This window comes from Brassica oleracea, chromosome C9 (assembly GCF_000695525.1).
Source record: "Brassica oleracea var. oleracea cultivar TO1000 chromosome C9, BOL, whole genome shotgun sequence".
Classification (NCBI taxonomy): Eukaryota; Viridiplantae; Streptophyta; class Magnoliopsida; order Brassicales; family Brassicaceae; genus Brassica; species Brassica oleracea.
Genome location: NC_027756.1, coordinates 6,979,068 through 6,992,350, shown reverse-complemented (window position 1 = coordinate 6,992,350; position 13,283 = coordinate 6,979,068). Strand labels below are relative to the sequence as shown.

The following is a 13,283-nucleotide window of genomic DNA, read 5'->3' as shown; positions in this document are numbered from 1 at the left end:
AAATTAAATTACTAGTAAATAATATAGGCGGTATTCCGGCCATTATAACATGATATAAATAATAGTAGAGGCGGTATACCGACCATTATAACAGGGTATAAATGATACAAATAAATTTTACCAAATCGCAGAGTGATCGTGCTGATAACGTGTTATGAAATAACTTATAATTTATAGTATCGGGAAATTTAAATAAGAGTAGAATTCAATACCCGTAGGAAGCAAATAACACTTAATATGAGAGAAAGAGTTTATTATAAGGAAGAAGAAGAAGATGTAATTGTGTACAAAAGAGTGAGATGAGTGATGGTATTTATAGTGAGCAACAATACATAAAATATCAAAGATGGTGCTTGATTTGGTAAATGAGTGGGTGATCATAGTGCTTGATGAGTAGATGATCATAGTGATTGATGAGTAGATGATTATAGTGCTTGAGTTGGTAAAGGAGTGGAGGATAAAGTTTATCTTATAACACAAGAAATATAAAATGATAAAGAGTAGAAGAGCAAATATTGAAAAGTATTACAAATACATTGTGAACCATACGTACCTAACCGCAAAAGATTTTTCTCCTTGCTCTTATCCGCCACGCGTCTAGAGAGTCCAATAAGCGACGCTACGTGATTGGGATAAACCAAATAACAAAATAAAATTCTTTAAAACATGCAAATGAAGTTAAAAATATATATATATATATATATATATATATATTAAAGGACGGTATATTAAAGAGGTCTGCGAAGGTTGCTCAAAAAAAAAAAAAAAAGAGGGCTGCGAAGAAAAGGCCCTCAGGAGCTTCAGCCTTATTCAGAGGTTAACTTCTTTCTCCATTTTTGATTTTGGCAGAGTTTACTACTTCGACTTCTCCGCTTGTTACTCTATTACGTATATATATGGTCTCATAACTCTCTGAATCGATCATACATATTTGTTGGTTTATGAAATAGTATTATATGTTTCTGTTAGTGCTTATTTGAGTTGATCGTAGTCATGTGTGAATATACTCATGTTTTAGCTCTTTCCTATGTTTGGGGATTAGGTAAGTTTAAGAAAATTTGTAAACTTTATTTTGTAGTGGGGAGAAGGAGAAAAGAGGTTAGGAAAAAATGGATTATATGAATGGACCAGGGAGACACCATCTGTTTGTACCAGGACCAGTGAACATACCGGAACAGGTAGTCCGGGCGATGAACCGAAACAACGAGGATTACCGCTCACCAGCAATCCCGGCACTTACGAAAACATTGTTGGAGGACGTGAAGAAGATATTCAAGACAACATCTGGGACACCATTTATGTTTCCCACGACCGGGACTGGTGCTTGGGAGAGTGCCTTGACTAATACGCTATCTCCTGGAGACAGGATCGTCTCGTTTCTGATCGGACAATTTAGCCTGCTTTGGATTGACCAGCAGAAGAGGCTAAATTTCAATGTCGATGTGGTTGAGAGTGAATGGGGACAGGGTGCTAATCTCCAAGTCCTGGCCTCAAAGCTCTCACAAGACCAAAATCATACCATCAAAGCCATATGCATTGTCCACAATGAAACCGCCACTGGAGTCACCAATGACATCTCTGCTGTCCGAACCATCCTCGGTCATTAATTTATCACAACCATTTCTTTGTTTTTCTTTCTCTGCTATTATTATTCACTTACGCAGCTTTATACGGGCATACACACAGATCATTACAAGCACCCGGCTTTGCTTCTTGTGGACGGTGTCTCGTCCATATGTGCGCTCGATTTCCGAATGGATGAATGGGGAGTGGACGTGGCCTTGACTGGCTCGCAAAAAGCCTTATCTCTGCCAACAGGCCTTGGGATTGTGTGCGCCAGTCCAAAAGCTTTGGAAGCAACCAAAACTTCAAAGTCTCTCAAAGTCTTCTTTGATTGGAATGACTATCTCAAGTTTTACAAGCTCGGAACATATTGGCCATATACACCTTCCATTCAACTCCTATACGGTCTGAGAGCTGCCCTTGATCTTATCTTTGAGGAAGGACTTGATAATGTCATTGCCCGTCACGCTCGTTTGGGAAAGGCCACCAGGTAATTAAGTTTATAGCTTTGTGACCGACCATATCAATACAATTTAAACAGCAACCCTTTTCCTAAAAAGTGCCTTTGGTTTGCTTATAATATTAAGTGGTACCATTATGGATCTACTTATTATGTATAACTAGAAAACAAATAATCGACCCAATTAATACATCTATTTACCTATAACGACATAAATAGTTAATCTTCATATCATCCCTCACAAAAATTTAGGAACCACTAGCTCTTACAATATCATTGCTATACTATATATACATTGTTATGAAAATATATAGCATAAAATAATAGAATACGAGGATTATCCAATGTAATTATTCATGTAACTAGGTTGCAAATATTTTAATCTTTCTTTCTAATGGGATTTTAACAAGAAAACAAATCCAGTGAAATTTAGTTTAGTTCTCTTTCAAAATTCTAATGATTTTGAATATCTATGGATTTCCGATTTGAAGCCATTTGGAAGTAAGTGGAGAGGCCTATATAAATTAAATGATCTCTGATTACGATGTGAAATATCTCAAACAAGAGACTTTTAGCACACCAATTGAGCTACAACTAAAAGTTTGTTTGTTAATATGATCATGTATACGTAGGCTGGCGGTGGAAGCGTGGGGCCTGAAAAACTGTACACAGAAGGAGGAGTGGATAAGTAACACAGTGACAGCAGTCGTCGTGCCACCGAATATAGACAGTACGGAGATTGTGAAAAGGGCGTGGAAAAGGTACAACCTAAGTCTTGGTCTTGGTCTCAACAAAGTGGCGGGAAAAGTTTTCAGAATTGGGCACCTTGGAAACCTTAATGAGGTACGTTTGTAATACAGTTTTTGATTAATATGATCACACTTTAATCACAGTACCCATTAACACGCAGTTGCAACTTCTTGGGTGTTTGGCTGGAGTGGAGATGATACTGAAGGATGTTGGGTACCCGATAGTATTGGGAAGTGGAGTTGCAGCTGCCTCTACTTATCTTCAGCACCACATCCCTCTCATTCCTTCTAGGATCTAATTCATATCCCTGTGTTCTCTGTCTTTCTTCTCTCCCTCTCAATGTATAACAAAACTCTTTGTTTTCTCTTTTCTCCACTTCTTTTATATATTACTAAATTATCTATCTTTTATGTGCAATTATTTCCAACAAACTTATTAAAAAAGGTCAAATGTATTTCTTATTCACAAATAACTTCATTTCGATACGTTCACTTTAGTGGATACACTGTTAGTGGATCCAAACTCGACCACTCCCTCCGTTTGAGTTCTTTCACACCCATTTGGTGCAAAGAAGTCCAGAGGCAGTCATTTTAAAAAATAGTTGAGATGTTGTATCAGTAAAAATCATTAAATTTTTTAACACTTTTATTATCACTTAAGCATTGTTTAGAATTCTTATAATCTATTTATAAGCCTTTAAAACTAATTTATAAATCTTTATACTTAATATAACTTAGAAATCTTAAATTATTTGATTTGACAATAGTGATATAAGAAAACTTGTGTCTTATATTTCTATTGCCAAATATCAAATATCAATAATTTAATATTTTAAGCTATATTACGTTTTAAGTAATGTTGAAGATAATTAATTTATGAAGTCAATTTTTATATTTAGAGTAGGACGGCAGCTGTTTTTTCATGCTTACACGATTTTTGGTTTTCGGATCATACCTTCCTCCTACCTCCTAGAAAATAATGATGGGTTATTCTTCTTCTCCTTGATTTAAGAAATAATATGTTGTACTCATATCATATTGATCAATAAAACAATATCTTTGATTTATTCTTCTTGCTTTATTGTTTTACTCTATGTTCCCATAATATCACAAATATCCCTACATTATCTTACCCTAACAAGTAGCATGAATTATAAAAACTTATAAAATCACAGTTAAGTTTTATTAATCATTTGTAAAAGTATGCAAATATTTATAAAGCTCTATAAACCAGTTATAAGACTGATTAAGCAATGTATAAAATTTTATAAATTAGTTTTATATGCTTATAAGTCGATTATAAGAGTTTTAAGCAATGCATGTGTGATGATGACTGTTTTAAAATATTAATAATTGTTAGTGGTAAAACCCATCAACTATTTTTCAATCAAAAGAAAACCTCTCAACTAAGTTTTCAACATTATAAATCATCAACTAAGTTTTCAACATTATAAACCCTCAACTTATAAATCATTAACGTATGTCTGTCATGGTGTTTTAGACGTATGGTGAGAGATGTTAACAAAAATAAAGTTGAGATTTCGAATCTTTAGTTGACGAGTTATTTTACGACCCAATTTTAGTTGATGGGTTTTATTATCAAAAACTCTTTTAACTTATAATCAACTGCCATACCTAACGAAAGTGCAGCATACAAATACTATATTCCGAAGCCACAAAATGATACTGTTACGGAAAATGAAATTTGTTACCAAATTTGTCTTGCAAAAATAGTGTGTTTCCCATCCTTCCCTCTGTCACAACATCAGTCACATCAGCAGCTCTTTTATTTAGCTAACGGTTGGCTGTAACCAGCACATTAGCTAGGAAAACTAAAATTGCAGTAGAATTTAAGGTTAGAGGAGACTGCGGACATTTTTAGAGTTGTTTCATCCAAGAACTTAAACTCGTACACTTTGCGTTATCTTTTATTCTACTTGCAATTATTTACACTATATGAACTTATAAAAATGTATTTCTATTTTGTGGACTTAAGTCGATCTCTAATCTTAAAGATACCAACAATCTAAAACTCTGTATTTAATCAGAAAGTAGCAATGCCATAAACCTCAAAAGATAATAGAATAGAAATCTATAAATATCGCAAGAAGATTAATGAAAAAAATAGTAGTCAAGGGAAAGTGACCCAATTGTTTCGGTGTTCTAAAATAACAAAACTAAAACAAGAAATTAATAAACAAAAAAGAAAAAAAAATCTTTTTTTGCTTATCATTATTTTTGGGTGCCTTTGTCAAATATTTGCTTTTCCATTTTCACCTTCATGCATTGCTTTCCTTCGTCGTCCCCTCCAAGGACGACGACGGATCTGTCTTTGCATCCACCGAAATAATAAATTTCATCTTCTCTATTTCCTTTGGTTTTACAGATATAGTTTTACCAAGGAAAAAATGTCTTTTCTTGCGCCTTGTCAAATTTTGGAGATGAATATTATATCTGCCCAAGAATTGGCGCCAGTGGCACGGTGTATGAAAACATATGCGGTAGCTTGGATTGACCCCGAGCGTAAACTAACGACTCGGGTAGACAATACGGGCGGAACAAGCCCTACATGGAATGACAAGTTTGTGTTTCGCCTAGATGAGGAAGCACTCTACGATGGGACATCAATAGTTGTTATAGAAATCTACGCATTGCATTGGTTCAAAGATATTCATGTTGGAACGGTACAAACGTTGATCAGCGATCTTGTGAACCCTTCTTCCGGTATGAGATTCGTTACCCTCGAGGTTCTCCGTGCGTCAGGCCGCCCTCACGGCCTCCTGAACATTGCCGTCGGGCTCATCGATAACTCGGGCCAAAGCATGCCTCTTTTGTTCGAAGAAGATTTGATGTTTCACAAGACAAACATAACTTCGAAACCTGTAGGGCTTCGACGTTCCAAAAGTGATACAAGCTCAATGGTGGAATCACCGAGGAAGAAGGTGACGCAACAACAAACCACCCGTGTGAGTTCTACTACAAACTCAGGTTTTGAGAAAGATGAGTTTTCATCTGATTCTCAGATGGTTGTGTATGAGCCTGCACAAAGAAAGACGCCAAATACAATGTCGAGGCAAACAAAGCATATCGTGCATGGGACACCGATGAGGCCAAGGAACACGAATGCATATACTCCCAAAAGGAACAGTATTGAATATGGGACACCAATGAGGTCGAGGTCGAGGCCGGTTGTAATTACAGAGTCTGATTTGGGACCTTCAGCCTCAGTGGTTGCCGCTCAAATAGCAAAAGAGAAGGCTTTGACAGGGAAAGATGCAGAGAGTACTGTGATAAGCGTTGGCGAACGAAGCGTTGAGGGTCTCCGTTCTAAGCTAGAGAGGTGGCAAGCGAATTTACCGGTCGTTTTAGACGTTGGTTCAAGTTATCAACCAAGTTCTGACTACAAAACAAGCTCTAACTTCAAACCTAAATCAAGTTACAAGCCCAATGAAACTGTCCCACGAAATCAACAGATGATTGTAGCTCCTCTTCCAAAGCAGGGTGGGAGGAACAAGAAAGGAGGAGATAATGGATTGTTTTCATGTTTTGGTAACATTTGTGGCATCGAGTGTTCTATTGTTTGTGGTGGGTCTAGTGGACAAAAAGCATCCAAGAAGAAGAAGAAAAAGAAGTGAAAATTTTCAAAACCTTATTTCTTTCTGTTATCGATGACTATATATTCTCATTATGTTTCTATTTCTCAAGCTTGTCGGTTTTGCTACTCAATAATCAAAATCATAATAGTAAGACAGGGACAACGGTATATTATCTCATTATTATTTTTATAGTAAAGAAGAAACTTTGTTTAAGCCATTCTCATTTCAAAAATATCAAAATGCTTATGTCAAGCATTTTTCTGTTGGATTTGTGGTTAAGAAAAAGAAACGATGAATTGCCTTCAGAAGAAAAAGAGAGAAATAAGATTTCAGAAACCTATTATTATTTTTGATAGAATCTAATTAGACCTCACGCCTTTCCAACTGTGTTGCTTGAAAAGTTTTGGCAAATCTAACGCTTCTTTGGTGACAGTCAAAGTGTGTTTCTTTCAGTGTTCTGATTAAGAGTTTTTATTTTTGGAGCTGCTTACATGATAGGCTTTGTTTTTTAACAATAAGCCAAACATAACCCCATATGCACGAGATAGTTTCAGATCGTGATGCGAAATTTTCGCTGATTGATCTACATGATGTATTGTCCTTGTTCACATGGTGTATCAAGAGAGAAGAATGACATAGAAAAACTTGATAGAATATGTTCAGGTCACCTTTTGTGTAAATTTATCTTAAAACAAAAGTTGTAAGTTCTTGAAAGCCATTTAAGTATATTTTTATTTTAGACTTAGAAGACTATTCTTACAGTAGACAATTTTTAGCGAGAAACATAGTTGATAATCATCAACATCATCTAGACTCAGATTTGCAATAGATCAAACGAGAAATCTAAAGAAGATTCAGTTAAAACAAAATAATCTAACGAAGAGAACAAAGGAAGCAAAAACCGCATACGAAAACTTAGGATAAGGTAGCTGAATTAAAAGAGAAGTTTTAAGACAGACATCACAACTGCATTTGTAGTACATAAACAGAAACATGATTGATTTTTTTTTTTTTTTGACGAAACAGAAACATCATTGATTACAAGCAGGAAATAGAGAAAATAAACATTTTTCATAATACAGTCACTACAAGAAAACAGCGGTATACTGAGGAAAAAAATCGTCGGTATGTCGTCGGAATAACGCTATTCCGACGACATACCGACGAAAAAAATCCTCGGAAATAACTCTTCGGAAATTCATCTTTCCTCGGAAATCCCTCGGAAATTTCCGACGGAATTCCGAGGAAATGAATTTCCACGAAATATTCCGAGGAATTTTTTCGTCGGAAATTCCTCTGAATATTCCGAGGAAGATGTCGTCGGAATATTCCGAGGAAGATGTCGTCGGAATATTCCGAGGAAGATGTCGTCGGAATATTCCGAGGAAGATGTCGTCGGAATATTCCGAGGAAGATGTCGTCGGAATATTCCGAGGAAGATGTCGTCGGAATATTCCGAGGAAGATGTCGTCGGAATATTCCGAGGAAGATGTCGTCGGAATATTCCGAGGAAGATGTCGTCGGAATATTCCGAGGAAGATGTCGTCGGAATATTCCGAGGAAGATGTCGTCGGAATATTCCGAGGAAGATGTCGTCGGAATATTCCGAGGAAGATGTCGTCGGAATATTCCGAGGAAGATGTCGTCGGAATATTCCGAGGAAGATGTCGTCGGAATATTCCGAGGAAGATGTCGTCGGAATATTCCGAGGAAGATGTCGTCGGAATATTCCGAGGAAGATGTCGTCGGAATATTCCGAGGAAGATGTCGTCGGAATATTCCGAGGAAGATGTCGTCGGAATATTCCGAGGAAGATGTCGTCGGAATATTCCGAGGAAGATGTCGTCGGAATATTCCGAGGAAGATGTCGTCGGAATATTCCGAGGAAGATGTCGTCGGAATATTCCGAGGAAGATGTCGTCGGAATATTCCGAGGAAGATGTCGTCGGAATATTCCGAGGAAGATGTCGTCGGAATATTCCGAGGAAGATGTCGTCGGAATATTCCGAGGAAGATGTCGTCGGAATATTCCGAGGAAGATGTCGTCGGAATATTCCGAGGAAGATGTCGTCGGAATATTCCGAGGAAGATGTCGTCGGAATATTCCGAGGAAGATGTCGTCGGAATATTCCGAGGAAGATGTCGTCGGAATATTCCGAGGAAGATGTCGTCGGAATATTCCGAGGAAGATGTCGTCGGAATATTCCGAGGAAGATGTCGTCGGAATATTCCGAGGAAGATGTCGTCGGAATATTCCGAGGAAGATGTCGTCGGAATATTCCGAGGAAGATGTCGTCGGAATATTCCGAGGAAGATGTCGTCGGAATATTCCGAGGAAGATGTCGTCGGAATATTCCGAGGAAGATGTCGTCGGAATATTCCGAGGAAGATGTCGTCGGAATATTCCGAGGAAGATGTCGTCGGAATATTCCGAGGAAGATGTCGTCGGAATATTCCGAGGAAGATGTCGTCGGAATATTCCGAGGAAGATGTCGTCGGAATATTCCGAGGAAGATGTCGTCGGAATATTCCGAGGAAGATGTCGTCGGAATATTCCGAGGAATTTCCGACGAAAAAATTCCTCGGAATATTTCGTGGAAATTCATTTCCTCGGAATTCCGTCGGTATATTCCGAGAAAATTCCGAGGAAACCCAAAATTTGGGCTTCCTCGGAAATTCCCCGGGAAATTCTGAAGATTTCATTTTCCGTCGGAATGTCCGTCAGAATACCGATGTTTTCTTGTAGTGAGTATCTGTATATGAACACAAAAATTGTGGATCTATTTTCTGACTCTTTTTTTATATTTAATTTTGGAGCAGTGTCATAAAAAAATTAAATTTAACTATCAAAAAGATTAAAACATTTAATGTCGAAATTGGAAGAAAATATTGAATTCTTTAAATTAATACTATGTGTTTCGCCGCGCATGCAGATATAATCATGTTACAGATATTTATTACTATATCTACTATTAATTCATTATAAAAAATTACAAAATTTGATTATTTTACTTAATTAGTGTTTATACATTTTTCTATTTCTTAATTTTAATTTATATTATTAAAAAATATGGTTAACAATATAATATATATATGAGTTAATATTAATTTTAAACATGTCTTTAATTTTTGGCCAGTGTATAAACCATATTAAGCACTGTAAATTTTAACATGCGAGATTATAATTCACAAAAGTAAATTTGCAAATAATAGTATAGATTTTCGAAATATTTTTAAATCCAAAGTAGTTAATAATAAAATTAAAGAATAAATGAAGTTGATTTGGAATTGACCTTTCTGGCCGCATTGAAATTTACATTTAAATATTCTTTTTTTTCTTTTATTTTTTCCTTTTAAATTTTACGTTTAATTATTGTTTTAACCAAAATACTATTATCTTGGAAAATGTTAAACTAATTGGTATTCTGAGAAGTTTCATAAAAAGAAGAAGAAAAAAGCAGACCGGTATTAGAGTTGTCCTATTATTAGTTGCTCAATTTGAATAATATATTATATTTACCATATTATCTGTGGCGCAGGTTGGGAGTGTTGAGTTGTCGTTTTACAGCCAAAATATCCATTGAGGTTAAAAAGATCACCGCTTCTTGGGGTTCTCATCTCTCCTCTAAATTACTTCAATCTCGTAGCTAATTTTGTTGTGAGGGAAATCTGAAACCTCGATAAATCTGGAATAAGGTATTTTCCTTTCTGTTCTTATGTAGTGGATTTCAAGATTCTGTCGAGTTTCTTGTTTCATTTAAAGAATTCTATTTTTTTTTTTCAATTTGATCAAATTAGTTTCTGTTTGATCTGAAGAAAAAGGAATCTTCCTTAAGGGTATGCAGATTCTGAATTTACTTTCCCAAATTTGAACATTGATTGTGTGCTTAAACTTGATGTATCTTGTTTTGGACCGAACCTTGTCTGTTGAGAGTCGATAAAGAGTTTTTTAGCTATTTGTCTTGTTTCTATGCAGGAATGAAATCGTTGCGTAAACCGCCACGTAAACTTGTTCTATTGCCAACTCTTGTTATCCTTTCCTCAACATGTTTGTTTGGTATCCTCACAAACCTCCAAACCTTATCATATCTTTTCCGTCCTCTCTGGGACAAACCGCCACCACCTTTCAGACGAATCCCGCATTACTACGCCGAGAACGTCTCCATGGCGCACCTCTGCAATCTCCACGGATGGACTCCGCGGACAGAACCAAGGCGAGTCTTCGACGCCATCATCTTCAGCAACGAGCTCGACCTCCTAGAGCTCAGGTGGCAGGAACTGGGACCATACGTCTCCAAGTTCGTAATTCTTGAATCCAATACCACCTTCACAGGCATCCCAAAGCCTCTCTTTTTCGACTCCAACAGGGAGCGGTTCGCCTTCGCCGAGGGTAAGATAGTGCACGGAGTCTTCCCCGGGAAGAAGCGTTTGCACCACGACCAACAACAACAAGACCCTTTCTTGCTCGAAGGCCGACAACGCGTGGCTATGAACTGGCTCCTCAGAGAAGCTAATGTATCCGATGGAGACGCGGTGATAATGTCGGATGCAGATGAGATCCCGAGTCCTCACACCGTGAAGTTCTTACAGTGGTGCGACGGGATACCCGATGTGATGCATCTGGAGATGAGGGATTACATGTATTCCTTTGAGTTCCCGGTCGATTACAGCAGCTGGAGAGCGTCTGTGCATATATACAGCCGGAAATGGACTCACTACCGTCACTCACGACAGACGGACTTGATACTGTCCGACGCCGGGTGGCATTGCAGCTTCTGTTTCAGACGTCTCGGCGAGTTCGTTTTCAAGATGAAAGGGTATAGCCACGCGGATAGAGTGAAGCGCAAGGAGTTTTTGGACTACTCCAGGATACAGAAACACATATGTAAAGGATATGATCTCTTTGACATGCTTCCTGAGGAATACAGCTTCAAAGATTTGATTAGCAAAATCGGACCCATCCCGCCTTCTGCATCCGCTGTACATCTGCCTGCGTTTTTGATTCAGAATGCTGCCCGCTTTCGGTTTCTCCTACCAGGAGGCTGTCTCAGAGAGCCTTAGCTAAAGTGAGGATCTTAGTACAGATAGAGAAGCAATGGTTTTTTGTTAAAAAATATATCGTTATTACATCATGTTAATGTGTTTCCATTCATGTTTACCGGGTCGACGACATCAAACTATTTCTCGGCACCACCATCATCAGTCCCACTCTTGTACCAATTTATTTCGACTTAGGGACAAGCAAAACTGAATTTAAAGCAATCACCTTATAATAAGAGAGACTTAGAATTTTGAAGAGGTAAGCCGCATAGCTTATATAACACTCAAAATACGATGAAACAATGAAGGTTGCACTCACCATTGTTAAAAGGCAACATTACTCATTATAACTTGGAAACTTATCCAAAGTAAATTGGTTCATACTGTACGAAATGTTTGTGTATTTGCTTAATTGTTCATATATCCATTATGATGATCCACTTTTTACCAAATTTAAGTTTATCGCTATACTTTTGGGATAATTTGGAAAAATGTCATCAAATGAGATTATATTTTGAAAACTATACCATTTTTTTAAAAAAAAACTACACTTATTTGCAAGTGAAGTGACTGAATTAACTTAATTAAGAGTATAATAATTTCAATACCTAAATACAAAAATTTAATAGAAATAGAAATGATTTATTTGTTTTGTTTTAAGTTATACAAATGATTCATAGTCTAGCTCTAGGGAATTATAAGAAAAAAAGGAGACAACATGTCATATTACTCTCTCCTGTTCTAGTTGTTGATAAAACATGAAGTCTTGTCTTTAGTGTACTGGCATATGAACATGTGCATCTATGCATCATTAGTTGTCTTGATAACAACATGAGAGATGGATTGTGTGTGGCTCATGGCTGCCTTTTATGACGATCAAGTGGTCTTTATGCTCCAGCTGTTGGCTCCTGCTACCAATAGTGTCGTCTGGGTACCGAAAGATGTTTGGATTTATAGCTACACTCTACGTGGAAGTTTCTTATGTATCCTTGCTGGTAATTCCACTTTAGATCGAGCCATCCATAGTTAATATCATTGTGGGTGAATGGCTTGGATGGGTGCATAGCCTTATGGTCATATTGACTTATGGCCATGTGGTCTTATGGGCACATGGTCATGCAGTTGATAGGAGTCATCCTGTCTATAGGGCAAATGGCCGGATCTAATGGAAGACTCATCGATGTGCTTCATGACCATGATGTCATCCTGCTTATGAAGAAGAGATCATGGCCTGCGTTAGTAGGTAGACCGATGGAGTGATATCATGAGTAGAGACCTTGGTTGGGTCGTAGTAATCACAGAGATCAGCCAATTGTTGATGTGTCAATGAAGATGATCTTTCGGGTCCATCTTCCTACCTAGGATCGAATAAATGGTCTCTTTAGTTAAACGATTTTCATTCTTTCTTTAGGGTTTTCAACCTTATATTTATAATAGAAGTCGTACATTTGTATTATTAAAACCGAAGTAGCTTGTGCTAATGTTTGGAAATAGGGAAAATTACATGTTTATCACTATCATGGTACTACTTTTTATTTTTACCACTACTAAAAATATATTTTCAAAAATACCTTCTTTATTAAGTGAAAAAAAACTTTTATGCTCTTGTTCTTTATATATATAATAAATAAATATTTAAATAAATAAAAATCTAACAAAATAAAAATAATTTTTTTATTTTTTTTGAAATTATACTATTTCGAAATTCAAACTCTAAACCCTAAAACTCAACTCTAAACCCTAAACCATCAATCCTAAACCTATTATTTTTAAATACGAACCCTAAACCCGAAACCATCAATTCTAAACCCTATTTTTTTTTGAAATACAAACCCTAAACCATGAAACATCAACTCTAAACCCTAAACCCCGAAA

At 36.8% G+C, this 13,283-nt stretch overlaps 3 protein-coding genes across 3 annotated transcripts; all 3 read left to right on the top strand.

Annotated features, from left to right (window-relative positions):
• Positions 1-705: 705 nt before the first annotated feature.
• On the top strand, positions 706-3,234 carry LOC106318812 (serine--glyoxylate aminotransferase). Its single transcript, XM_013756947.1, has 5 exons — positions 706-816; positions 1,079-1,599; positions 1,687-2,053; positions 2,656-2,866; positions 2,934-3,234. Exons 2-5 carry the CDS (start codon positions 1,110-1,112, stop codon positions 3,069-3,071), a joined length of 1,206 nt encoding a protein of 401 aa, XP_013612401.1. The 5' UTR covers positions 706-816; positions 1,079-1,109; the 3' UTR covers positions 3,072-3,234.
• Positions 3,235-4,982: 1,748 nt separating this feature from the next.
• LOC106316668 lies at positions 4,983-6,419 on the top strand. The gene has a single exon (XM_013754551.1). The coding sequence runs from the start codon at positions 5,181-5,183 to the stop codon at positions 6,405-6,407; it is 1,227 nt and encodes a 408-aa protein (XP_013610005.1). The 5' UTR covers positions 4,983-5,180; the 3' UTR covers positions 6,408-6,419.
• Positions 6,420-9,911: 3,492 nt separating this feature from the next.
• On the top strand, positions 9,912-11,564 carry LOC106312974 (beta-1,4-mannosyl-glycoprotein 4-beta-N-acetylglucosaminyltransferase). Its single transcript, XM_013750685.1, has 2 exons — positions 9,912-10,064; positions 10,345-11,564. Exon 2 carries the CDS (start codon positions 10,347-10,349, stop codon positions 11,427-11,429), a length of 1,083 nt encoding a protein of 360 aa, XP_013606139.1. The 5' UTR covers positions 9,912-10,064; positions 10,345-10,346; the 3' UTR covers positions 11,430-11,564.
• The last annotated feature ends 1,719 nt before the right edge of the window (positions 11,565-13,283 follow it).

Excerpts from the sequence above, each read along its gene's own strand:
- LOC106318812 (XM_013756947.1), top strand. The coding sequence starts at position 1,110 with ATGGATTATATGAATGGACCAGGGAGACACCATCTGTTTGTACCAGGA. Across the intron at positions 1,600-1,686 it reads TGCTGTCCGAACCATCCTCG|ATCATTACAAGCACCCGGCT; the intron begins GTCATTAATTTA and ends GCATACACACAG. Across the intron at positions 2,867-2,933 it reads ACCTTGGAAACCTTAATGAG|TTGCAACTTCTTGGGTGTTT; the intron begins GTACGTTTGTAA and ends ATTAACACGCAG.
- LOC106316668 (XM_013754551.1), top strand. The coding sequence starts at position 5,181 with ATGTCTTTTCTTGCGCCTTGTCAAATTTTGGAGATGAATATTATATCT.
- LOC106312974 (XM_013750685.1), top strand. The coding sequence starts at position 10,347 with ATGAAATCGTTGCGTAAACCGCCACGTAAACTTGTTCTATTGCCAACT.